Source organism: Scomber japonicus, chromosome 3, assembly GCF_027409825.1.
Source record: "Scomber japonicus isolate fScoJap1 chromosome 3, fScoJap1.pri, whole genome shotgun sequence".
Classification (NCBI taxonomy): Eukaryota; Metazoa; Chordata; class Actinopteri; order Scombriformes; family Scombridae; genus Scomber; species Scomber japonicus.
The window spans coordinates 21,161,526-21,189,135 of NC_070580.1; the positions used below are offsets into that span (position 1 = coordinate 21,161,526).

Genomic DNA, 27,610 nt, shown 5'->3' on the forward strand with positions numbered 1-27,610 from the left:
ATAATTCTGCTGAAAGTGTATGAAGGGAAAAGTTAGTGTCACTTTTGTTTAAATCACCAGAGGCAGTCTAAGAAGCAAAAGTTTGGGTTTAACCCTGGCCTTCGTTGTCATGGTAACTGCTTCTTCGCAGGTCATTGTCAGCCTCTCAGAGCCAAATGTAAAATTAAACTCAACGGGGGAATCATTTATCTCTGTTGGTAGAGAACTTTAATTAATGTTTTTTTTTAAGTCTGAATAGCAACTGTTCTATTCAAGACTTGTACTACTAAACTTATTTAAACACTTCTTTGTGAGGTGAACATGTTTTGAGGAACACATCCACCGTTTTCCAAATCCTTTATTTTGTCATAGAAGAAGTGTTTATACTGTTGCAAGGTTTTTAGAGGCGTAAAGATGCCTTGATCAACTATCAAGAAGTTCACATTACTGTGAGATGACTGTAGGTGTCGGTGGGTGGAATTTACAGAAGCAGTGTGTGCTGAAATCCTTTAATTACCTTGAAAATAGTGATTTGTTAGAATAACCCGAGGAACACAATCTTATTAAAATATAACTGAGGCAACAATTAACTTGCTGTGGAAACGTTTCAGTGATAAGCCTGCTCAGTGTTGCATTTGCACTATCTTCAATTTCCCTGCAGGTGTCCCCTTAGGCTTCAGCGTCAGAAGTGTTACTGTCCTCTTCAGTGCTTCATATTTGTGTTGGAAACTCACTTTTATTTGATAGTTTGTACATAACAAATGCTATTTTCCACTTTCACAGTTAAACATATTGACAATTAAATTTCCATTAAGTGTTCATTTCTGCAAGTTTACTTGATGCACATTTAACCATTAAAACAGACCAGGCAGACATTAGGTAGTTTGTGTATATATATGGGCAATACAATTTAATATCAGGAAACGCCAATCAGTATAAAAAAATCAAAAAGTCCAAGTAGGATGAATATTATTTTAGGCATTGTACATGTATATATTATCACATACTAAACTAGTTATAGCAGTTGTTACAGCTCAGAGATTGGAGCACCAATATCAAGTCTTGGTATTAGAACAGACTCAAAATTAAATAAAACTATACATCATCTACTGTAGTCCCTTTAAAACTGGAAAAATGTCAAGGAGGCAGTCCATTAAATTGATGTAACTAAATTAAACAGAAATTGCTTGAAGTGCTTAAATTGGTTTCTGAAAATAAACGATGAGCTAAAAATCCAATAAAGCAAATCAAAAAGATCATTGTCATTGCCTTTGAATAGCTGCTCTCACTTTGAATAGTGTCAAATATTGCAATTGCGAACCCAAACACAGAGCCATTTAATTTTTTAATATTACAAAAAACATTTTATTTACATAAATTACAGGAAATCACACACTGTTATACCAGTCTACATGAACACATTGTCCTTTATATTGTCTAGCCGCCTAGTTTTTAACACGTTCACTATGATTAGTCACATATTTTGTTTAACAGAAGGGCTAAATTTATTTAATTTTGTCAAAGTCTAAAACATTTGGATATATTCACAGCACTGTAAGGACAAGATAAGAACAGCCTTTTGTATAACACTATTGCTTCACGACCACCCATTTGACAACAAGACTTCTTAGGACAAGGCACGGTGCATTTAATCACATCTATCTGTAAACCAAGGAGATCACAGCATATTAAATCTATACAAAAAAGGCTTTACATTTGATACATACTGCTTGTTGGAACGTCATTTAGCTTTCACAGTTGGAGTTACCCTTGCCACTGTCAGTCAGTCTACCCAGACAGAGTTATCTCTCTGCAGCATGTTGGATGACATGGGGGCACCGTCACACTCTCTCTTTGATGAAGGGATGACTGATAATGGGATGGTCTCTTGTGCTCTTGGGCTCTCTTAGCGGAGCCTTTTTTTCACAAAGAGGACGTTGTAGAGTCCACCACCTCACGGCCGTTACAAACCGCTGGCACATAGTTGGAAGCTGATCCTGAGAGAGCAAAAACAGCAATGTTAACCAGGCAAGGGTCATTCACTGTCAGGACACAAAACTGTAAACAAAAAATAAAGGCTATGAGCACAATTGTGGAAACAGACAGCCATGGGCTCTACCAGTCTGTGTGTGTGCTGCTTCGGGTGAATTTCTTCCACAGTTGCAAAACATTTTAAACTTTTAATATTATTTTAAACTTCTACTTCAGTCCATGTCAAAGGGACAGTAGCCTACAATTTACATACAAACATATAGTATGTTATATATAATATAAAAATGAGCTTCAGCTAAACCAGCTAGTTAAACATTAATGTATCAATCACAGTCACAGGAGTCATTTAGTTTTATATTTTACACTGTTGTATTGTTTCTTTTACTTAAGTAAAAGTCCTTACATCAAACGTTCATTTCAGACAGGTAGAATCTCTTCAGTCCAAGTAAAGACAACAGCTAATAAAAAAAGAAAACCTACACTCTGCTATACTGCAGAGTATTAAGATGAATGTGTATTGAAGTTTGTGATGTGAATTAATAGTTTAGATAAGGCTTGCTCTTATAATCCAACATGAAAAGAAAAGTAATGGTTGGATTTTTATTGCTTGGCCACACTGATGCAGACACAAGGAGAAATAAACTCTCACCAATGTCTAGTTTTCATTCTCGGACGTCTGTACATATACTTTTGCATATTTCATCACATAATGTGTAAAAAACTAAAACACTACTACTTTGTAGATTGCAACATGTTTCAGGTGTCACCTGGTAAACTGCTGCTAGAAATAAGGCTGCAAATAAAATATGCAATTTTTTTAAAATCTCATTAACATAAAGTCAAAATTTATGATTTACCAATCAGAGCATTCATTAAAGTGTATATCATGTCTGTAGTGCATACTGAACAAGGCAACATTTTTACCTTTAGAGTAGCTGGAGCTAGGAGCAGAGGCTGAAGCAGACACTGTCGCACTGAAGCGGTTGGCTGTGACTCTGAGTGTGGCCACATTTTTCTGGGGCTGGAACAGGATGATGTGGACCTTAGGAGCAAAGAGGCAGCCGAGAACCACCGAACCACTCAGACTGACAGAGATACACATGGTGGTAGTCTGCACCTGTGAGGGCAGAGAGAGTGTGTGAGGGTAAACACACACCTGCACTCTCATTTTCTCTTTTTGTGTTCAAAGGACTAAAGAAGTTTTTTGAAAGGCCAGATGGCCATGACACACATGCACATACACACCTGTTACTTCTGTTAAAGCTTTGATCTAATCAGTTAACTCACAATTTTATTCATTTCCTGCTCTGGTTACTCCCAAACCTTTTTATCCAATCAGTGCAATTCTCTCTTGCTGCTTGTCTGGTAATCCCAAAATCATTTAAGAAATCAGTTAATTTCCTTCTGTTTCAGAATTCAAATTAACACAATATACACTGTGTGTTCTTTAACATATCTTTGTCTTTCAGCTCACAGAACATTTCTTCTCATCCTTCCCAACTCGCCTGTCACTGTCACAGATAATCTTCCTGTCCATCTTTCCTATCTCCTCCTAGTCACTCAATTATAAAACATAATACATAAGTGAATAACCAATTTCTCGTTAGTCTCTCCTGGCTTTAATATTGCAGAGATATGTCTAAACTGCAACTTCAGTTTCTTGTTTTTATGTGTATAAAATTCAATCAAAACACATTTCGGACCTTTGAGGACATCAATCAAATATTTTGATGTAGTTCTATAATAAGACAATTACACGTCAGATCATGTATTTTAACTGTATTCAGCCTCTTCTAAAATTCAGATTAATACTTCTGCTGCACTCTTCAGTCACACCAAAGATGAAACCCAGAAATGTCTTATGTCCTTTTATGTGTCATGTAGTTATTATTCCAGCTTTAATGGCCACATTTCCATTTTCAATTATGTGTGTTCAAGTTTTCAATTATGAATGTTAGCAATTCTAATTGTGTATCTGCATGGGTGTGAATATGAGGGCAAGAAGAAAAATGTTGGATAATAAGCACAGCTGGCTGTCCTGGAAAGTCAGGGCCTTGTTAGTCATATTTCAGCTGCTAATGTGAGCTGACTGCTGGGGTCATCTTCCTGAGCACCATCTCTTCCCACCCCACTGGTTACCCCTGCAGTCCAGGAACTTCTATTTGCAGAACCACAGCATGAAGTGAAATCCCTCCTAAACATACTGCACAACAACACTGCAGAAATATGAAGAGTCCTCACACATTCAAACTTGAGACTGCAAAAATAACTGCGGGTGATATCACTGAACTTGTCTTTTGTCTGAAACTGCTTTATCTCTTTCTACCAATTATGTATTTCTGACAGCTATTTACATTAAATAACTTTTTACAAGTATTTTAAAGCACCAACAGGACATGCTACACCACTGTAAACCCCACTGCCAGGAGAATTACATCTCCACTTATGTTTACTTTTATTAATGCTTTTATAGTGCTTTATTTTGTTTAACAAATATCTTGGCAGTGTTATGTGGACTTTTTAACAGGATATATCTGCACATTATCAATTATTTTCACTCTTTGCTGCTTTTTTATCATTCATTATTTCATACTGCAATTTATCTTTGAAGAAATCTACTGCAGAAATTGATCATTACTGTATTTATAATGTTGAGTTTTTACAAAATAAAAGTAAAATGAGACCATATAGGAGAAGTAGGTTTCCAAATATATGATAATATCTGTATCCCTCTGTGAAACCTTGGGCTCATCATGATTCACTGGGCAACAAGGCTAGTCTCTCATTAGAATATTTCTGTGCTATCCAACACTAATTTGAAATGTTGCGACTGAACCCACAGCCATTATTATTGGTGTCACGCAGAACCAAAGCATCAAGGTCTCTGTTGCAGTGCCAGACCTCTTATTCTTTCAATTACTCTGTTTGCTGCCACTCCAGTACGAGGCCTAATATTCTACAACGTTGAGCGGGTCTCACAAATCCCACTGGGGATCAGGAAGGGTAAAGGTTTTCAGTTCACGGCGTGGGTGCCAGGAAGGATGATCACTGCAGACATGAAAAGCCTGGGGTACCTCATGATGATACAAAGCTTGTGTGATCCTAGACCTCCCCCCATCTGTTTTCACAACAAAGTCCTTGTTGCACACCCTGACCAAATGCTGTGGCAGTAGCCTTGAGTCCGCCTAAGGCACCAGTACTCATAACTTACATGGTCTGTCAGATTTATGCCTGCTGTTTTGTCTTATTTGTTTTACTTTACACTGCATGCAAAATAGATTAGTTTGTCCTTGCAGCGATACATTTTATAACTTTGGCAAAATAAAGTGTTTTTTCTAATTTGTTTGGGGCGGCTGCAGCGTTACAAACAAGTCTAGTGATAGTTATGCATATTCAGTCCATTTATTCATTGTCATTTTTGAGATGCAGGTTAAATTTAGCCTTTAGCATTTTTTGTGTAAAGGCTAAAAGCCACAAAACTGTATCCTCATGTGACAACTCTGCAGCAGGGAGACAGTGCCACTAAACAAGCAGGCACTCTGATTACAATTATTTTTAGCACAGGTCATGATACTGTGAGGTGAGTTCACTATAAAAAAGGTCACTTGTGATTCTGTCTCAGCATCTAATAACATAATCTCTGTATTCAATCTCTTGAATGTATTCCTTGCACCTGAAATGTGCCATGAAGCATTTAGTACTGACACGATTTAATGAATCAGTTTGACTGTCATTAATTATTTCTACCTGTGTATTCATGTCTGATCTGTCTCTAGAGTCTTTGTGATAAAATGGAATGTGAAAGTGACACCTTCATCTTTAGGAATGGTAACACATAAAGGATAGTCATTTCTAGACTGTTTACATTATTCTGCAACAGTGAGCATGAGAGGTTTCTAGAAATATAAATTGTAATTGCTCAATTGGCCTTTTAAAAAACACTTTTTCAGATAGTCAGATAGTTACCCTGTAGTCACTAGCAGTGACATAGAAGATAGGCTGGAAGGCAAGCCAGATGATGCAGGTGGTGTACATGGTGAACCCAATGAACTTGGCCTCATTGAAGTTTTCAGGGCACTTTCGGGTCTTGAAGGCGTAGACAGTGCAGAGTATAATGAGGATGCAGTTATAAGTGAGTGATATGAGCATGCTGGAGTCCCTGCTGTTGCACTTGAGGGTGACCACATCTCTCCTCTCTGGGCTTACTTCCTTCCTGACCCCTGGCACCTCCACCACCAGCCAGATAACAGCCACTAGAAGTTGGCAGGAGATAAGAATGCCACAGATTGCAACTTGCGAGGCTGGGCTGATGAAGCGAGGCCGCTGGGCTCCATCCTTCACCCCACTGAAGATACGAGCGATTCTGTTAGTCTTGGTAAGCAGAGCTGAGTAACACACGGCGAATGAAGTGCCCAGGCCTAGTCGACGTAGGGTGCAAACGGCAGTGGAAGGCTTAGCAATGTAAATGAAAGTCATGCTGTAGCACATTAACACACCCAGCAAAAGGATGTAGGAGAGTTCGCGTCCACTCGCTTTAACCACAGGTGTCTCATTGTTCTTGAAGAACACACCCACTACTGACAGAGTACACAGTATACCTAAGCAGGATATGGTAACAGGCCCAATGGCCCAGGCATCTTCCCAGCGAATGTACTCTTCAGGCAGATCATAGCAGCCTGTCAGGTTAGCCAGGGGCCACTCCCCAAAGCTACAATCAGCACATGTGAACTCATCCTGCAGGTACTGGTAGGGCTGACAGGGGATACAGATCCAACAGCATACATCCCCAGGTTGCATACTCTTCACCTCGTTCTTCTTGCAAGGGTCGCTACACTGAGAGGTGGGTGGTACATGGCCACGCCAGTTTACCCCGGTAGTGTTCAGAATCAGGTTCTGGTCCCAGTAGCCAACCTTCTTGTAAACAAACTTCCCTTCTTCTTTGTGGTAATGAAAGATGTTGTAGCGGCTGATGCTGTCGCCAACAGAGTCAAAGCGCACCATGTTCTCTGTGTCTGCAGGTCTGAATGGAGCTGGTAGGAAGCAGAAATACCAAAATGTTGAACAGCCTAAATTATTTATTAATTGTTCTTTGGAATAAATCATAGTCATATCATTATCTATATGAGTTGTATGCATTAGTGTATATACTACTACATACCATATATATATATATATATATATATATATAATTGAATAATTATTCAAAAGTAAATACATAACATAAAATAATAATTATAATAATGATAACAACAATAATAATAATATGCCATTTTCAGTGCTACAGAGGAAATCATTTGAAGTCTAAATTCAGTACCATGCTTGTTTACAACCCTCATTTATGTTTTACACAGTTAACCAACATTCAATAAATGTAATCCCATTCTAAAATATATAGAACTATCTAACAGGAAAAGCCATAACATAAGCATGTAGGCTACATCTGAAACATTTTGTGTCTGTGTTTGCTTTGATTGCTTTGCTGACCTTCAAACTTGGTCTTCAGGATGAACTCCTTGTAGAACCTTTTGCCATTACCTGGTTTCATGGCATCACAGACTTTGGATGTGTTGGAACACACTGCTTGCCTCATGTTGTGTAGAGCGTATGCCATTGCATAGACTGCATTCACTACAAACATGATCTTGGACTCCTGCTCAAAAATTCTATCTCTTAAGCTGTGGTTGCTGCACCCGGCTTCCTCAAGGCTGCAGCCAAACCGGTGCTCCCAGAACTCTTTGAACCATGGGTTCCTTGTGTTGGTGTAAGGGTTCAGCTTGGTGAAGTAGTCTTCAAACTCTCTGATTGGGTAGGAGGCCAACTCAATGGTAAATGCTCCCTCTGCTGCCACCTCACTGCCCCTCACCACACTCTCCTGTGCCCCCCAGCCATCACTGGCCACCCAAATAAAGGTGACGTTCATGCGAGCAGCAGCAACCAGTAGCTCACGGGCATCTTCACTGCGGGTGAACAGGATGACCACTTTGGCATTGGACTTCTGCTGTAGGGAACGGATCACATTGTCATAGCTCTGGCGGTTCATGGAGCGGCTCACCTTGGCTGAAGTGGCAATGCAGATTTGGTGAGTACGGGCCTCCTGCTGGAAAGCGTCAATGCCAGTCTCACCATAGTCGCCCTCTGATGCTACTGTTGACACGTAGGTCCAGTTGAAATAACGCAGGATCTCAGCCATGGCCTTGGCCTGGTAGAAGTCGGCAGGCACGGTGCGAGCGAAGTAGTCATAGCGAGTTTTATCACTGAGCTTTGCGCTGGTGGAGGCATAGCTGATCTGAGGAATCTGGAACAGCCGCAGTAAATTGGCCACCTGGGAAAAGACAGAGAAAATTCTTTATTAGGTTTATTGTGGCATTTTATCTCATGGCCTTTATTGATGTCATTTTTCAAAGATTAGCATAAAGTATGCTAATCTTAGCATAGGAGTATTTTGACTTTATTGAATATGGTTTCACAGTTGAGTGTCCATGACCATGGGAGGAGTATGACATGCTATGCTACCAAGCACTTTGTTGTTATGCATTTTAGACCACAGCTCACCAGAATGCCCCTGGAAAATTGATGAGCTACTGTAAGTGTTCAGATCTTGTTCACTAGCAAATATAGTTACTTTAGTTTAGTCATTGTAGTTGGTTAATTATAACTAAATTATTATTTAAAACTAAATAATTAAGAACATTTTTTGTAAAAGCAAACATATAATAAAATACTTCAATCCCATTGGTTCTTTAAAGGGGCTAAATGCGATTTCAATTTCACCGCTAGACGTCGTAGCTCTGGACTGCATAACCCAAACGAAACTGGCTCAGGGGTACACCCCCCCCCCCTTTCCGCTCCTCCCCCTCTACCTGCCTGTTTTCAGTGAAGCACTTTCCATCCACTGAGGAAACAGCTGACTGAGGATATGTAAATATCTAATTCTGTACCTGTTTTGATGTCAAGTAACGAAGTAAGTAATGCAAGCGAGTAACTTATTTCTAATGTAGTGTAATAGTTGTTACTAGCTTTCCCATGCTAACGTTAGCTAACTGCTAGCCAAGCTAACAACTACACTGATCATTTCTGTTGGATTTTATGAGAACTGCTGGCAAACGGCTGTGACATTTGGGTTTGTGCGCAAATGTAAAAATATTGACAAAACGTGTGTTGCTAGTGTAATGTAGCCAGAGTCTGGTTCATCAACTGTCTGAGTTAGCTAATGCTAAGTTTGTTCCTTATAAAATTATAACGTTATATTATAATTGTTGCTGCTATATATATATATATATATATATATATATATATATATATATATATATGTGTGTGTGTGTGTGTGTGTGTGTGTGTATATGTATAACCCATGTCCAATATTGTTGTTGTCTATAATGTGCATGTTGTGTTATGTGTTTTAACCAACCTGTGAGGCTGAAGGTAAATTTCCACATTTGTTGACAACAACAACAACAACAATAATAATAATAATAATAATAATAATAATAATGATGATAATGTCACTAACTTTACCTGTCTGCCACTTGGTGCTGGGCTGGTAGTGAACAGTGGGTGCACTGCCTGATGTAGCCAAAAACAACAATAGAGCAGTGAAACTAAAAAAGTTTAGGGTTACTGCACAGTCAGTTATCTGCCACTACAAGCGAACCCTGACAGTAATTTCATAGTAACAGCTGCAAATGCTTCTCAATGCGGCATAAAAAAGATGCTCCAATAAACAATATTCTTGTGTTTAAATGGCACCAATGAATTACAGGTATCAATTAAACAGTAGTATTTGATTGTGATAACTGGTCGATTTTGGGGGGACATAAGATCCCTTTTTGCCATAAAAGTCTCAATAGTGACTTTTTTAATCAAAATTTTGCAGTGCTCCCTTTCAAATCTTTCATTTTTTAAAAAATGTCTTTTTGCTTTTGAACTTGTAGATATCTATCTGCTCTCTATGTGAAGTGTAGCTATTCAACTGCAGAGCTGCTGTCTGATGTGCTTCAGCTCTGTGGCAGGGACTGGCGGCAGAAACATCGACAATTCAGTGTTCCTCTATCTCAAACTGTTTACTCTATCAGGCATTCACATCACCAGCTGCTAGTTCCACAGTCCCTTAACAGATTCTGCCAGATAACAATGGCACAATGAATTTTATCAACTTGTTTTTCTGTTTTTTCTAGTTAAAGTCATTCTGTCAAGTTATTTAAGTCTCATGACAGATTCTGCCAGAAGTTATGATGCTTACCTAACCCAGACAATATATTGATTTCCTTGGGGATAGCTAATGGTATCAAGTTGAATCGGGGTGCATGATGATCTTTGACTGAAAACTCAGCGAGGTATCCATGTTGGACTCAAGCCTGCTGAAATGATTGTGTCAGAGATGTAACATGAAATCACTGCAATTATTTTCCCACACAGCATTACAGAGCTAACTGTGACACAGAGCTGGTGAAAACTTGTCATTTTTCAGGATCCTCATGAGACACTGTGGTGATTAGTGAATCCCCAAGAGCTTCAATATGACTACCTCCTCCCTCTGGCATCATTGTATGCCTGGAGGCTTCCCAAACAATGGCATCCCCATGGATATAACTGGAATCTTCCTCTCACAGTAAGGCCTATTAAAAGTATTGTTTTCACTTACAGCTCACTCAGTCCAACCCACAAGAACTTAAACAGAGAACATCCATTCAGAAGGTTGTAAGTCGGAGTTGTTAGCAGTGCAGCAGTGTTTTTTTAAATTGACACAAATTAGACCACAGATCCCTATTTTGAAGATTTTTGCTTTTAGATGTTTTATTACACAGTGTGAATGAAACCTATAATTAGTCATACATTCTGTCACTGTGTTACTTATGGACAGTATTATAGCGACAATTTATTTTTCCCCTTTTTGCTAGGGGCCTCCTAGAGCCCCCTTCAAGGACCCCTGGGGTTCCCCAGAGCCTGCTTTGAGAGCCATTGATATACAATTCTGTATGTTAACTTTCTGCATGTGGTGGATGCCCCAAACATGTTATTCAACAATCTTTTTTTAGCAACGCTAGCAGCACTGTTCTAGGGATGGAAATGTCGGTCTGCTGGTTGGTCCACCACTTAGGTTCAGACTAGAATATCTTTAAAAAGTATTGGATGGATTGTAGTACGTACATGTCAGGTGAATTTTGATCACTTTTGACAATTGGCAATTCCCCAGACTTTTTATCTTGTGTGGTAACTGGTCAAAATCTTTATTTGTCAAGTATCTCGGCCTCAGTTGTACTTGTGTAAGGCTGCATTAATATCAAATACAGCAATATGGCACTATGATGCAGGGGGGCTACAATAGTGTGTGTGTGTGTGTTGTTTGAGATACCGGCAATATTCGGCATTCACGTTACAAAGTAAACTGTTGGCAATGTGCGCTTGCTTATATTTGATTGCTGTGACGTCCAGTTTCAGCAAAAGTTGAGTCTGCTACATCTTCTCGCTGGATGGCTGCTGCATTTCTTTCTGAGATCTATTTGTTGCCCTCTGTTACAGCATAAATGCACTACCCCAATTCAAATGAATGGGAGCACTGCTGTTTATCACACATTATCACGCTAAATTGAATCTTGAAAAGAGCTAAGGTGCACATAACTAACATGCACAACTTTTTTTTTTACCACTCGTATCTTTGGTAAATTGGTAAACATGTAGCAAACAAATACAAGGTTTTTTGGTTATATGATATACACAGCAGAATCTAACAAGACAAATCTAAAGTTATTCAAGCAACTGAATATTATTAATTATAAAGTAATAAATGAATGAAACTTGGTCATTGCTTGCACGCTAAACTAAGATTCTGAAACACATTATATCTGCTGAACATCAGCATGTTAGCATCATCATTATAATACGGTGGCACTGAAGGGCAAATGACAACAACAAAGAGAAAACACAACAACATTAACAAAATCACAACGACAGGTTAGGTACCTGCTATGACAAGGATCATTGCTGATTGGACAAAAGCCGTCTGTCTTTTTAACAGGTGGGAAAGGCTGCTTTACGCCTCATATACGCCCCGCATCAAAATCCCCATTCACGTGTTTCTTTCTTCACAGCAGCATGCCCTTGTTTGGATGTTAACGTGTTAGATGAAGAAGCTCTAATACTGAGAGGAGCTTTCTGTGCAGACTGCTGGGTCCCAAAGTTCAGCACTGAGCAGCGTGGAGCCCTCACCATCCACAGATGATCTGTGTTTCACTGTTTTCAGTGGTTATTATATGGATTACTTACACATTCAGTCAGTCTGTTATTGTCTGTCAGGCTTTTTCTCTCAGTTTAATTACGTTTCTCTTTGAAAATAAAGCTATGTTTCACTTCCTCGTCAGTTTCCATTAGAAGCTGTTGCTCACTTGAAGTGTGCGCTGTGATCGATCGAGTGGTCTGTGTATGAAAGCCGTGAACACACACACTTGACATATTCGCATATCCTCATGCTGGATTGGTGAACATGCAACAGATCATGCCAGGATGCACTGATGAGACTTTCTCGAACCTCGCTTTTTCAGTTAACCTGGATTTTTTAATTCTGCTTTTGTGCAACAGCCCTCAGGTAGAGTGTAAAGCAGCCTTTCCCACCTGTTAAAAAGTTTTGTTTTTTGATTCATCATTGTCTGTTGCACTACTGAAGTTGTCCACTGGCCCAAATTAGCATACAAATATCAATGTATGCTAATTGCACTCTCCAGGAGGGTATTCCAGGTAGAAGGTTCAAGACGTGTGTGTGTGCATGTGCATGTGTGTGTGTGTGTGTGTATGTTTGTGTGGAGGGGGAGAAGGGCGGTGGACTGAGTGTCGGAGGGGAGGGTCTGGAGATATGCGGAAGACTCTCGTATCCCACCGGGACAGCGGGATAATATACGTCACTGTTTTCTTTTGTAGCCTACATCATATAATAATTTGGGTCTGGTGAGATCTATCACTTCTCAGCGTGAGAAATGTCAAATGTGACGTGTGAGCATGAGAGCAGCTTGAAATGCATGAGACTTGAGAGGTCTGAAATGTATTTGGTATCCATGGCAACCATAGACTTCTATGTCAAGATTTGATTTCCATCATATACCTAACAAACTGAAGGTTGTAAATTCAGATATTTTCAGGTTGTATGTATTTACTTATAGTCAGGGCTGTTGAAAAGGCTGTCTAGGGCTAACCATTAACCAGTAGAGGGCGCGCTGTAGCTGTCCTGCTTGGCAACAAAGCCAGTTTTGCTAGCAGCAAAGAAGAGAGCATTAGACATGCCTGAAGAAGCTTTCAGTTGGGTTTTTTGATGTTCCAGATCTAGTTATCCAGTTCAAGAGGATTGTGTGCGTCCATTTGTCCTGTAAGTAGGTTTCAGTTTGATATTGTGAAACATAATTAGTTTGAGTGAATAGAGAGTTAATGTGGTAAACCTTTAAGCTAAAGTAGTAAATAGAGAGTTAATGTGGTAAACCATTTTTTTAACTAATTACCCCTTTTTGTTGTATTATGAGGACATTTTACCTGAGTGTGGTCTTTTCTGTTATATATCATTGTACATTCCAGAAACCACACACCTCCAAGTCTCTGTAAGAACCCCCACCTCTGGCAGAAATGAAGAAGTCTCTTTGCACTCCACAGTCTGGTTATTGAGACCCACCAGAGCCTATACTCTCCACAGTGATTCGTACTCTCCCACCACCCATACCCCAATACTATTTTTCAAGGGTATATTGCGAAAATCTGTGAATAAATTCCTTACCAAGACATTTTTCACCAATGTGTTTGCAAAGGTGTCTAGTAACACATATTAAAAGATTTAAACTCAACTCCTGTGGCAAAATCCGTGACAGCTGCTGAAAGTTGGGGTACCTGAAACCTTATCGGTGAAAAATTGAAAAAACTGAAAATAAATTGAAAATGTTTACCTCTGCCTTAAATAGTTTGTGAGGGGTCAAACTAGGGTTTTTTCAGGACCCTGGGTTTTCCAGGTTCATGGTACCCTAAAATTTCTTGGTAAGGAATTTATTCCCAGATTGGCCACATATATGATAATATTCCCTGACTATTAACAAAGTTTTCAGCTGAAAACATTATCAATATATAACTGCTGCTGCAAAGATTCAAACCCGTGTTTCCTGCACTAATGACAGACATACTACCCATTACGCCGTCGCCACCGCTTCAGTCCTATGTCTTAATGTGACAGCCCAATATGTTTGCTAATACGGAAGATAAATATTGGTGGCAAATAATTTACTAACTTACAAACTGACAAACTGACGCTTGTATGCATTCACTGAGGAAAGATTATGAAAATATAATACAAATGTCTTTAGAACAAACATTAGAGATTAAACCTTTCTAAATTCACCCTTTTCTGCTCGTGTGGAAGATGAATGTCCGCCATGTTTTCACGTTTTTATACATCTAGGGTGCAAGTAGCTCAGCTGTGTGGCCGAGGCTATTTGTACCAGGGGTGCAAATAGACACTCCGTTTCTTTTTATTATGTGTCTGGGTAATACACAATTCACATAAATTCTCTCCTCCTGACATATTCACCTTTTCATTGCAATGACCAGCCAAGTAATACATTGGCAAACATACATCACTGGACTGAAGCCAACAGGAGCGACTACTTGACATTGTAATATAAAATGCAAACACGCTCAGTTTGCCTGACATTAACACTCATTTGCAAGCAGCCACGTGCTTAACCTCCTTTTAGCTAAAACACCCCGAAGACAAGAGCCAACAGAAAACACAGGCGCACTACAAGCTCTTGAGGGGATGAATGGAGTAAATATGATGTATTTAGACAAGCGCAATGCACCCGCGAGTAGTCCTCTCCAATGTTCCTGGTAGAATATAGGGCAGGGCAGGAGTCTCATCAAATTACCCACTGAGATGTGAATTCTTTTGTTAATTTAAGAATGAAGCCTGATTAGATTCCTGCATTTACTATTTCATTTATGTTGCCTCATATACATTATTCTGTACTGTATGCAGCAGGCTAATGTATGACTCAGTCACTCACACTTGCATGGTAATAAGGTAGTTTCTTCTTGCAGGGTTTCCAGACATGCAGTTGGCCTTCATCAATAGATTCTTGGAGAAGCTTGACAGCACACCTTTCAGGACAGCACTGGAGTGTGTGACAGTAACCGTCTGTTCACCCTCATGCAGTATTTCCCTGTCACTCTCTCTCTCCATTGACAAGTCAGATAAGAACTGCCAAAGTACCGGCTCATGTATATCATACTGTGAATGTGCCCACAGTGGATGAGACTTGAAAACTTCACACTTTGCTTAAAATTTGACTTAGTTATTTAAGACTTAACCATAGCAATACATGCAGTGCCAGTCAAAAGTTTGGACACACCATCCCATTCCCTTGAATGAGAAAGTGTGTCCAAAGTTTTGACTGGTATTGTACGTATGATTCTAACCTTTACTCTGACCTGAACCCATCTCTAATGAAAAAGCTCTAGTAATAATGCCCATTTGTTGTGTAGGGACAAGTATATCGGCAATGACTCACAGTATTTGCAAATGATTGTATTAATTAGATTAATTACCTCATTAGCATTGTAGGTTATATCTAATATATCATGCTGATTATGGCAGTACATTAGGCAGTTAAGGTCTTGTTTAGTTGTCATTATTTAGGGGGCTCATTAGTGCAGCATTCATTGTTTTCTGTGATATTTCCTCATAAGGAAGTAGTTTAGCATTCCTCTTTCCCTTCAGTGTTCCTTTAAGCTCAAACGGCCCAGTAGGAGTCTGTTTGCAGTGCAGCAGGCACTAATGGAGAAAATCAGAATCAGGTTTATTGCCAAGTATTGCTGTACATGCTTTATTATAAACACAGTGAAGTGATTGGGTCATTTTTTGCACAGAAATGGATACTACTGCATAGATGCCAGATGTTAAGAAAGTGTTATGCTGATTGCTTGTTTATGACCTAAAGTCCTTAAAACCCCAGATTAAAAACAAAAAACAGCTTCTATTGAAATGTTTACATAATTATGTGCAAAATAAATGTAATGTTATATATGGTATGTTTTATTTTAAAATAACACAAAAAAACTTGAGGTAGTAGTGGTTGTGCCAGTAGTGTCATTAGTGCAAAGGTAAAGGTATGTAATGTGCATAAGAAGACCAAATATTTTAATGTACATTTCACAGATGTGGTGCATCACATCCTTATCTAGGACCAGACCTCATATTCCTCGTTCCAAATATTCAGTTAGGTAGATTTTGACCAATTATTTGTATTTTTTTGTATACAGTACTAATTTAATGTCTGTTTCTAAATAATTAAAAACATGATTTAGTATATATAATGACTGTATATATTTAACCACTGCCTCTGTCTCTGTGTGTGCAGAGAATTTTTTTTCACATTTCAAATATATTTCATACTATATATTGCACCAACAAATAAATATATGAAAGGCTCCTATTTATAGGTCCCTATGCTTACTTCCTCTCTCTTAGCACCAGTTTTATGCTTTCTCTTTATGACACAAGACAAACAAATATATTGCATGACAAACATCCCATGAGCAATACAAAACATCTGTAGGTTCATGTTTACAGCTACTTAAAACTAAAGCACTCTCCTGTGAATCTCTATTGTAATATCTAAAGAATGACTACTATGGCTATTAAAGTAATTTAATATGTCAAAGAAGGCAAATGAAGTGAACACTGATATTTCAAGGACAAAGGTATTGTAATAGATTAAGCAAGGGAATGTGAGAGGATAGTCGTAATGGTGTTTCATTTTCTAGACTTTCACAAGCTCATAATAAACCCAGTTGGTTGGGTTAAGTTTAAACGTGTAAATAGCTGTTCAGTTAATACCATCATAATATAGTCAATCGATGAAAATTGCAGATAAAACCTCCAAACTTCTAAGATAATAACTATATCACTATCTTAAAATCCATAAGCTCAGCTGCGGCCAATAATGCTTGATTTGATGATGCATTGTGGGCAGGAAGACTATGAGATACCAGGCAAGAGTTCATATAAGACAGCAGAAGCACTGAGGAAAGATATGAGACAGCTGGAACATGGGCAGTCTCTTACTCATGTGTTTGTCATGATTTTTTCAACATGGAAAGTCCATCTGTATGTCCCCGAGGTCCCTGTCAAGCTGAGCCCGATACAGTAGATGACATGCAGAGTAAACTTCAGAATGTACAGTACACCAGTTCAACCACTTAACAGAGATCCAGAATTGCATCTTGTGCATAATAGATACAGCTGCTGAGTTTCCCATAATGTATATAAATAATGATAATAAAAAATATGGCAGCTGATTGTCACAATCTTTTATACAAACCTACATGTCCAGTGTGAATCATTTAGGTATTTCCATCATTTCAAGTATATCCAATGCTATACACATATAATGACAGGCAAGTAGGTTACACTGACTAAAGCTGCAGGGTTTCTATGTGTTTATTGATTATGTTAATTCTGTTAAAATCTGATATTAAAATGATATTAAAAACTGTACAAGAACACCAGGGGTTAAATTCTGGTGAAAATATATAGTTTAAAGACAGAATTGTTGCATATACATACTGCTCCCTCTCTTTATATTACTTTCAAAATACCATCTAATTACAAAAAGAAACACAGATCTTGTAGAAACAATAGCCATAATTATTCGTGCCAAACTTGTGTCAGCTCCAATTTGGGAATAATCTAGTTCAGTTTCTGCAGATGAGAAATTATTCTTGCAACAGGGGGATCACACATGAATGTTTACCAAACAATATCATAAAAAAAATCAAAATAATTCAGTCATTGGAATTTATCTAATGGCTAATGTAGCATGATATGAGGCAATGATTGTCAAAGGCAGTGACAGATGTGCATTATGTTAATGTATGCACATTGCACAATCTGAGCTTTGATCTAAACCTCCGCTGAGAGGGAAAAAAGTATTCAGGCTAAACTGTGCTATAGTCGATTATAACGAGAGGGCTGAAACAGCACACAACACAGGTTTGATTATATTGATTGTGTAATAACAAACAGACACACATGCACACACACACACACTAAACATGGTTTGCACTCATGCACTTGGATCTAAATTGGTGTCAAGTATGAGTTTGGTGTCGCTCTCCATCCAAGGTTTATTCTTCCAAATTGAAAGTTGGATCAACAATGTTAGTATGCTGCTCACCTCTGATGCATTTTGCATTTTGCTTGTTTGCATTTGTTTTTGCCAGCTATTCTTTCAGCTCCAAGTTCATCTCAGTATTTTCCTCTTACTGCCAGTGAAGGAAAACCATAGCAGTTGAAGTGTAGATTGTTAATTATCCTGTGCCATTTCAACATATGTCTGCTGGATCTGCTACCCATCTGTCCCACAGCTGATGAGGATGGGCTGCTACTAAAGGTGGTAATTTCATATAAATGATTTGTCTTTGGCTAACTCCAGTGCCAATGACAATCTCATGAGATTGACTACTGCTGTTTAAATCTGCATTGCATTCATATATTTACATGTAAGTATATTGGTATATCCAGTTAGTATTCAATGTACATGTTAATAACAACCACCGGTAGGAGACCCTGGGGAAGACCCAGGACACGCTGGAGAGACTGGACGAAGTGGCTGCGGAGAGGGAAGTCTGGGCTTCCCTGCTTAGGCTGCTGCCACCGCGACCCGACCCCAAATAAGCGCCAGAAGATGAATGGATGGATGGATGTTAATAACAAGAAGAATAGTCCAATATTTTGTGAAATATGCTTATTTTTTTTCTTTTCCTGCAATCAAATGACAGGTTTGGGATCACTCATGTCTGCATGTTAAAGGTTAATTCTGGTTTATTTCAAACAGGTACTGTATGTATCCCATAAATGTGGCCATTGTGGCTTTATCCTAATTTTGGGCTTGTCAGCTCTCTTATAGAGATTCATGGAAACAAGGGCTTGCGCAAAACAATGCATATCAGTTAAATCCCTGCACAAGGGATGCAGATCCCTGGGCAGTTACTACTTTAGACTCAGAGACAATATTGGCTTGCACCAATAAATACAGAGTTTCACTGAATCTTTATGGCAGCGCTGGCATCTCTATCTATCTATCTATCTATCTATCTATCTATCTATCTGTCTATCTATCTGTCTGTCTATCTATCTATCTATCTGTCTGTCTGTCTGTCTGTCTATCATCTATCTATCTATCTCTCTCTGTCTATCTATCTATCTGTCTATCTATCTATGTATCTATCTCTCTATCTCTATCTATCTGTCTATCTCTCTCTCTGTCTATCTATCTCACATGTTTCATCAAAAGTAAACTCAGTGTTCTTTATATTAAAATGCATGTGCAGACACCCACTCATCTATAAAAGTAAAGAACAATCATCCACTCCACAGACCTACACCACAGATACAGACATAGACACACACTTAAACAAACATACATACACATACATACAGTGAAGTCGTTAACAGCTGATACATATGTAAACATGTTTGCTACATTAGACTATGTACCCCAAGTATCTATATATGTTTATGAACCAGACTTAATATTAGTGCTTATACAGCTGGTAGTGTGGTGGCAGAAAAAAGGAACGTGCGTTGATCTGCTTGCATGTGCTATTTCAGGAAGAGGCATTCTTCACATTAATCTCACATCTATTATTTCCTCCCACCACCACAACAATGCTCACCAACACAACAGCGACCTTTCGAGCTGCTCTCAAGTACATGGATACATGTGAGAAAAATGCTGCTCTTTATCATCTGCTTGGCTTCATGCTTTAAACTATCACATCCAGCCTCTAGCATTTATGAAATAAACTTTATATGTCCAGTAATTCTTACTGTTATTGAGACTGGAATGCAGGGCTCCTGCATCATTTTAAACAGCAACCATGGGTTCTGAGAAATGACTGATAATTTATTATTCTGATAATGTGAACAAAGAGAGAAAACAGCAGCTCTAAGACAGACAAGATGAAGGGAGGTGCGTCTGGAAATCGATACACTAGCAATATTATTGAACCTGTCCTGACTCGAATCAACCTTCCAGTGATTACAGTGTTTCCCCTTACTTTGAATTGTGCTAATTAGGGAGCTCCCAATGTGCTAAAATTCTTAGTTGAAAAATAACAGTTTCAAGGAAGGGAGAGGAGAGGAGAGGAGAGGAGAGGAGAGGAGAGGAGAGGAGAGGAGAGGAGAGGAGAGGAGAGGAAGAGGTTGAAGGAAACAGCAGGGGGGCGGGGAGGGGGGGTCAGCTATAATATCACATGATAAACGAGACCCTTTTGAAGTTAACACCAAAGCAGGGTTTTTTTTTATCACCCGATGCACTATGTGAAGGCAGAAACACAATAAAGACAGAGCCCTCTACAGTTGCTCACATCAACAGAATTAATAAACCAACACAAACCAAAAATATTAAACTTCAATACACGGCAGAACAGATATAACCTCTTATAAACTTAATTTGCAAAGGACCAGCAGCTGCAGCAGTGGTAAGAGAGAGTTTGTCTAATGGTCTTAAAGGATTCAGTGGGTGTTTTGGGGGTGCACATGTTAGGATATTAAATTTTAAGGATACTAGATTCTGAGTAATGACTGACTGAAGGGTGAGAGGTTCATATTGCCATATCACATGTTTAATTTACTTGGACTGTCCTACAAGGATTTAATAATTCTGTGATTAATGCCACAAAAAGTACTTGATTTTTCTTCATTGTGTGCAAGTGTGTTCAATTATTTAAGTACGTGCGACATTTTCTGTGTTTTTGGGCTAAAACATATTTGCATAAAATATTGCCTCTCACCAATTTAAGCAAAGAGTAGTGACTTGTGAATTGAATGCAGATGTTTGTGTTTTCTTATATGTTTTTCTTTTTTGTGTGAAAAAAGATTGGAGATACTTCACAATGATCTCATTGTTCTTTTGTAAATGTTTTTTCTATGTGGTTGATGCTAAGTTAAATTTGTATCTGTAAAATGTGTAGGCAGCAGGACTGAATCATCATTCCATACAGCTAAAATCCCAGATGGCAATAAAAACTACTTTGAAAAATTTTACCAGCAAGAAGACATAACAAGGACAACAATATACACCATGATGATTAAGAAGGTGATGAAAGTCTCCTAAATATTGCAGGACTAATTATGAGAGAATCTTTTTGAGGCTGATGAGAAACTGGCTCCTTTCCATCTTTCCCACATCTCAACCTTGGCCTCTGTTGCCGGCAGCGTCGACCTCCTCTCCACACGCAGGTAAACATGTCCCTGCCAGCCAATGGAGATGCACCCCACAGATGGGAAAAGCAGTCCCTCTCAAGTTCCCTGGGATCGTCCCTGGCACTTGCCCTGCTCAGTTTTATAATGCCCCTTCATCCTCACAAAGTGCTGCACTGGGATAAATAGGGACAGAGTAAAGCAGCAACCGCTCAAAAAAATCCCACCATGGGCTTCACGCCACTCTCACGGCTCAATTCAATGTAGCTCTCAGGAAATGGAGGCGCCAACAAAGACACTGTTGAGCATAGTGACAGTAGAGGTATGTATTCCAATTCATACGAAAACACTCAAAAGCAGTGAGTTTTCTTTTTGAGTCTTTGGCGACTGTGTGGTCACTCAAGACTCATTCATAGGAGGACACACAGATAGTCCTTTTCATGGTTATTGAAACATGCTGTTCTTTTCTCAAAGCTATCATCAACATTACAGAGGAGGAAGATCTATATTATCCACTTCTTTCTAAGTGAAGAAGTGTTTAATGGGGGCTTTCCAATATATGCTTGTCATCCTCAGTCCAGTACTTTTTGTCTGTCTATGAATATAGTCCCATTCAGCATTCTGAATATTCATCATTCAGACTCCTGGCAAGAATGTATGTGAGCTTTGCTTTGTTTTAGAAGATATTAACATGGGGAATCACAGTCAACGAGGCTGTTGCTCTCAACTTATTCAAAGAATCAGTTTCTCATACAGTAAATTACTTACTGTGGAGGTACTGGGAATTATAAATGAATGAATCAAAAATAAATAAAATGTATATATTCCCAAACAAGGTTACTCTTTCTCAAATGCAAGGCACTAAGATGTATTATAAAGACATGTACAAACCACATTTAAAGTAAAAACATGTTTCATGTTTCTTTTAATACCTGAGAGGTTTTATACTAGATAGAAGCATATTTTGTGATCAAAAATGTGTGTTTTCACTTTTGTTTTGGTGACCTTATAAAGAAAAAATAAACCCACAGTAAATATGCTGTAAACTACCTGTGATGCAGGGAATGACGGGATAAGGAGTATCTTGATAAGGAGGAATCTTCTTGCTGTGTGTGTACACTCTTTGCAAAATGATTTACGTCATTGCATAATTTGAACAATGTGGCATGGTACCAAACAGCAGCAAAAAATGTATTGTCAAAGTGAAGACATCGAAAAGGACAACAAAAATATCACACAGACTTGGAAGATGACTTTTCACAGCAGTAGTAAATCAATTTCAGGAGTTTGTGTGCAATGATGAGAATGCATCAGCAGTTAAACTCCTCAAACTCTTGAGGTAAAGAAAATTGAAGACCATGTTCCCTAATATGGACATTGCTCTACACCTTTTCCTCATCATTCAAGTCATCAATGCAAGTGGAGAGCTAAACTTTGCTTTTTGTATTAAGTATTATGTATAACTACATGAAATTCTTTGGGCCATGGATTTTTAAGACACTAACAAGGAGTTTGTGGCAAAAAGGCCAGAAGAGAGGGCTTCTGAAGATAAGACAATATGCTCTTTTTATACCAGTTCTTTGCTTGTGATGTTTGCAGGTTTGTAATTGAAAAGACTGATATTCTTACTGTATGTTGCCGCTGTGCACACACACAGGCTTATTTGGCTGTGTAAACTAGCTTTGCCTTGACTTATTGGTGATGTATTGTCTCATTATGGTGAGTTTTATATTCTGTTTTCTGATTATTAGGGCACTCCAATCACTATCCATTGATGCAGGGTGCTGAATTAATGCTTTTGAAGTGGGGGAGGTGTGGGAGATGTTGTGTAAAATAATGTTTAAGTAATGCCCTGGGCCGCAAATACAATTTCAACCTGTGGGAAACACTGAAATCAGTTCATTTACATCATTACATCTTCACTGCCAACCCTGTCAATATAAACCATAATACTGAGAAATCTAACATGCATTCATTGTAGCTATGCTTCTGGTTTACAGTACCATTTACATATGGTAGCATACACACTGATTAGAATGCATAAACTCTGAAGCACATTTATAAACAGTGAATTAGTCATCAGCAGTTTTTTTCAGGTGTAGTATCAAATATTCATGTTATGCATGAGTCATACAGTATGTGTGATTGCTACATGCAGCACCTGTTTATAGCTATACTCTCTTGCAATGCAAAAATGTGTTAAAGTGTGTAACTTAAAGTTACAGGAAACAAGCATAACACCAAGCGTGACTGAAAGTTACAGGAAAGGAGTAGTTAAAGGAGTAGTTAAATTATTTATGTCATATAAATGCTGTTACAGAATGATGACACAAATGAATGGAATATGTCAGGGGGCAGCGCCAATGATATTGCCAACCAATCACAATAAACAAAGTCTCATTAGAGTCGCGTTTGTTTGGAAAGACAACATTTTTTGTAAGAATGAAAAATCTTTTGTGAAGAGGGGGGCTGTCTGTGTATCTGTATTTTTATTTATTTTATTTTATTTATTTATTTTTTTTTTTCTTTCTTTGTATTTTGCATTTCACATTTTATATCTGTTTTTTTCATCTATTATGTTATAAGAAAAGAAAAAAAAAGTGCACCTGTACTCTATGCACACAGATGTGTGTATACTGTAAACGTGTAACTGTATTTCAACGTGCTTAATAAAAAACACTTGAAACTGAAAAACCAGTCTCTCATTTCTTTGAAGTTGCAAATGCTTTGGTACATCCATCCAAATGATTATGTACAATTCTCTGCTCTTTCCTACATTATCAATTGCTTATGTCATGTTGATCAAAATGTATTATAATGGGTCTCTGTTGAATAGTCTCACCCCCCACAACAGTTAGGCATTAGTTCTTTTTCTGAAATAGCTCAAATGTGTAGTATAGTATATATATAGCTGGAGCACAACAAAATGTTACAATGTCTGACAATGGAAGGACAAGGAATTGGACGGGGTCAACAGCGAAAGAGAAGAAGAAGAGGAAGAGGAGTGAGGCTGCATGGTGGAGGAGTTGGGAGGCAAAACAGAGGAAGAGGCAGAAGAGGCCGAGGACATATGTGCGTTCCTGATGAGATAAGAGCCACACTTGTAGACCATGTTCTCAATCATGGGCTTACAATGGCCGAGGCTGGTCAAAGGGTGCAGCCAAATGTTGGGAGAACAACTGTCCTCCTCAATCATTAAGACTTGTCATGATTCTTTCCACGCTGCATCGCAGGAGAAGATATTCGTTGTGATGTGATGTGAATTTGTGGCCCAACAGACATGAACGTCAGGAGGTGTAGGAAGACTGCACTGTAAATCCTACAGCACTGCATGTACAGTTTTCCCTAAGGAGATTGTCCTATGCTCACATATCTACTTTTGTTTTTTTCTTTGTGCTATGCAGTGCTGTCTTTTCTTTTCTGTATCGCAATGACATGGTCTGTCAACAAATTACAGTACAAACAGTAAAAGTGTAAATGTGAATCTTGTCCAGTCTCTTGAAATCAATCTCCCACATACACTAAGGTGTAACTTACAATTTATAATAATTGTCTTCAAAACTTTAGCCATAGTTTACATCAGAACATCCCTCCAGAGTACACTGTTATTGACAACATGACTGTCTTATCCATACACAATGAGACACAGACTTGTCATTCTGATGTCACTGACATGTTCATTGACACAGATATTCACTTTTGAGAGATGAACTGAAGGATTTTGAGCAAGAGACTGGCTTTTGCAGGTAATCCATGGTGTTTTGCTATTTGTAATTGTTTTGAGAAATGCATTTACTGTTTTGCAAAAGTCGAGGATGATTCGAGAAATGTACCGAAGCAACTGAGAAAAACTTTAATAGACTGACTAAGTCAAATTTGTCAGCATGACTGAAACACTTTAAGAATGATAAAAATGACATAGTTTAATCTCTGTGTGTATGTTCATATGTGTATAATAAATGTGTTATTAACAGAGTTAATGGAAAGTGTAACCAAAGTATACATACACACTTTGTCTCGCTAATTCTCAGTGCATCATGGTAATTATGGTGTGTGCGGGCAATCAGAATGAATTAATTATGCTTAGATGCATTGCCTCTGGCAACCTTTCATACGTGTGTGAAAGGTCAGTTTTCTTTGCAAGGCGGAAATTAAGTCGCTGACAAAGTGATGGATGTCTCTGTGAATGCTGATGCTTCAAACGCAATCCTCCCAGGTGGATGCTTATCCAAGCCAAAGCTAAATCTACTTCCATTGAAGGCTCAGTCCTCTGGCTCACTAAGACATTTTTGGTAATATCTAAATTTGTGTGTGAGTGTGTGTATACAGATTCAAGTATACAGATTTATCCATAACAGAAAATGACACCCAAATGATTTCATCTATTACATGTGAGTTTACTGTGAAGTATAAAATAGCCACTATATAAAAAATCCTTAAAATTTAAATCCTTGAAATATTTACAGGAATTACTTCAATTTACCAGATTACTGACAAAACAGCAACATTACTGCTGTAATCAAACCAAGAAATCCCAACCCCCATTTCTTGACAAGAACATCAGTATTAGATGACTCTGCACCTCAGATTATGTCCAATGGCAAAAATTTTCTGCAATATCTACACATGGCAACTATGGTATGGTAGATTAGGAAAGGTCATCGTTACAGCAAATAAAATATGATTGATTTAGGGTTAGGATTAGGCATCTAAAATAATTGTTTAAAGGTGAGAAATTATTAGGGTTAAAGCTAAAGCACTTAAAAGTTAAGGCTATGGAAAGCAAACATTAATGACAAGTCTGTAATGGGATATGAACTCTGGTGTCTTGCATTAAAGTCAGACATGCTACATACCTATCCAGCACCCTGACCTTCACCCTGACTTTCCATCCAACTAAATAAAGAACATACTATTTTCAGAATTGATACTGAGGCATTAGACAAAAATCGTGAGCTGCATCCCATATGGTCATCATGTGCAGAGATACTGGACTGAGAAATAATCCATCAGCATGACTTTCACAAAATCAGAGGTCACAAAGTCTGTGATGGTTGCAAAACTTGTATTCTGAACTCCAAACATAATCAAACTTCCAAAACTTGAGGTGAGAATATGTAAAAATGCTCCCTGCAAGTTAAAAGTCCAGGCTTCAGATTTTTCTCTTAAAGAGACAGGAGCTAAAACAGCCTATTTCAGACTAAGGGGCTACATAAAGGGACAAAATAAGATTATGAGTTGTTTTTCATTCAAATATATACTAGTAAAGCCTCACAATATAAATATAGAATTAGAAATGTGCATGATAGGTTCCCTTTAACTTACTACTTACTTATGTATACAGTGGGGTGTGGGTGAGATTTTTGCATTACATGACTATGGTAATGTTGCAGTGCTGAATGTTTATGTGTATAATAAAAATGATAAATTAAATGGTACATTTACCTGAATGGAAACATCACTGTAGGATCCTCCAATGACCCCTGAGATAGCCAGGGGAACGTCATTTTGGATGGGTCTGGAGCCGTCTGGGCAGATGAAGCCTGGATCATGCACCTTGGTAAGGGAGGCCCTGACAAAATCTAGGGACTGTTCCAGAGCATAGGTGTCCTTCGAGCAGGTGTCCAAGATGTGGGCCCCTAGCGTGAGTCCAGGAAGGATGCGATCACTGGAGTTGATCTCGTCAAGCGCCAGCAGCATGGCCTCCAGTCTCTGGATCCCTCTCTCCGCATTGATCTTACCACAATCCTCCATCCCCTCACCTTTATGGTGCACTGGGAACAGACCTCCAATCACCAAGTCTCCATCCATGATGATCTCACGTTTTGCTGCAGGAGGTAATCTGGAGATGCTGGGCAGGACTCCTGGAATCAGCAGATCCAGCAGGAGCATTTGGAGAAGCCAGTAATGGGCAGAATTGGCCAACAATCTGGGGCATAATGCTGCACTCAGCATGGCAGGATCAGGTAGCAGGGTTCAGCTGGTTGAAGTAGGGAGAAGCAAAGGTTCACAGGGTCGGGAGGCAGATGACTTTCAAGTCCTCTCTCAGTGAGTGCAACATGTTTGATATTTCCTGAGAGAATGAAAACATGATTTAATCTATATATCTGAATCCATGTGCAGAAAATGCTATTTAACTTATGAGGAATGAAACAGAGCAGAGTAATAACTTGACCATATGTCTCCAAAATGTGCATTGATGACCTCAACTGACAACTTACATTTTTGCTACCTTTCTTTCAACTTTTTGCCCACAGTTTTTTTTAAAACACAAAACAGTCAAAGCTACAGTATAAACTGTATAAAGGCAGCCAGCTTATATCAAAACTTTCTCTTGCAAGTGGTTCTCCAGAGATTTCTTATCGCTTCTTAGTTGAACTACATGATTTTTTTCTGAGCTTATTGTGATCA

General features: G+C 38.6%; 1 protein-coding gene across 1 annotated transcript; it reads right to left on the reverse strand.

Annotated features, from left to right (window-relative positions):
- Positions 1-1,902: 1,902 nt before the first annotated feature.
- grm2b (glutamate receptor, metabotropic 2b) lies at positions 1,903-27,154 on the reverse strand. The gene is made up of 5 exons (XM_053315309.1): positions 26,645-27,154; positions 7,456-8,293; positions 5,938-7,001; positions 2,896-3,088; positions 1,903-1,976 (listed from the first exon to the last, which is right to left on the reverse strand). Exons 1-5 carry the CDS (start codon positions 27,152-27,154, stop codon positions 1,903-1,905), a joined length of 2,679 nt encoding a protein of 892 aa, XP_053171284.1.
- Positions 27,155-27,610: the final 456 nt, after the last annotated feature.

Bases quoted from the DNA above. Each gene is read 5' to 3' on its own strand.
- grm2b (XM_053315309.1), bottom strand. From the start codon at position 27,154: ATGCTGAGTGCAGCATTATGCCCCAGATTGTTGGCCAATTCTGCCCAT. The intron at 7,002-7,455 runs GTCAGCAAAGCA...GCTTCCTACCAG, and splicing joins CCTGAAGACCAAGTTTGAAG to CTCCATTCAGACCTGCAGAC. The intron at 3,089-5,937 runs GTAACTATCTGA...CTGCCCTCACAG, and splicing joins TCACTGCTAGTGACTACAGG to GTGCAGACTACCACCATGTG.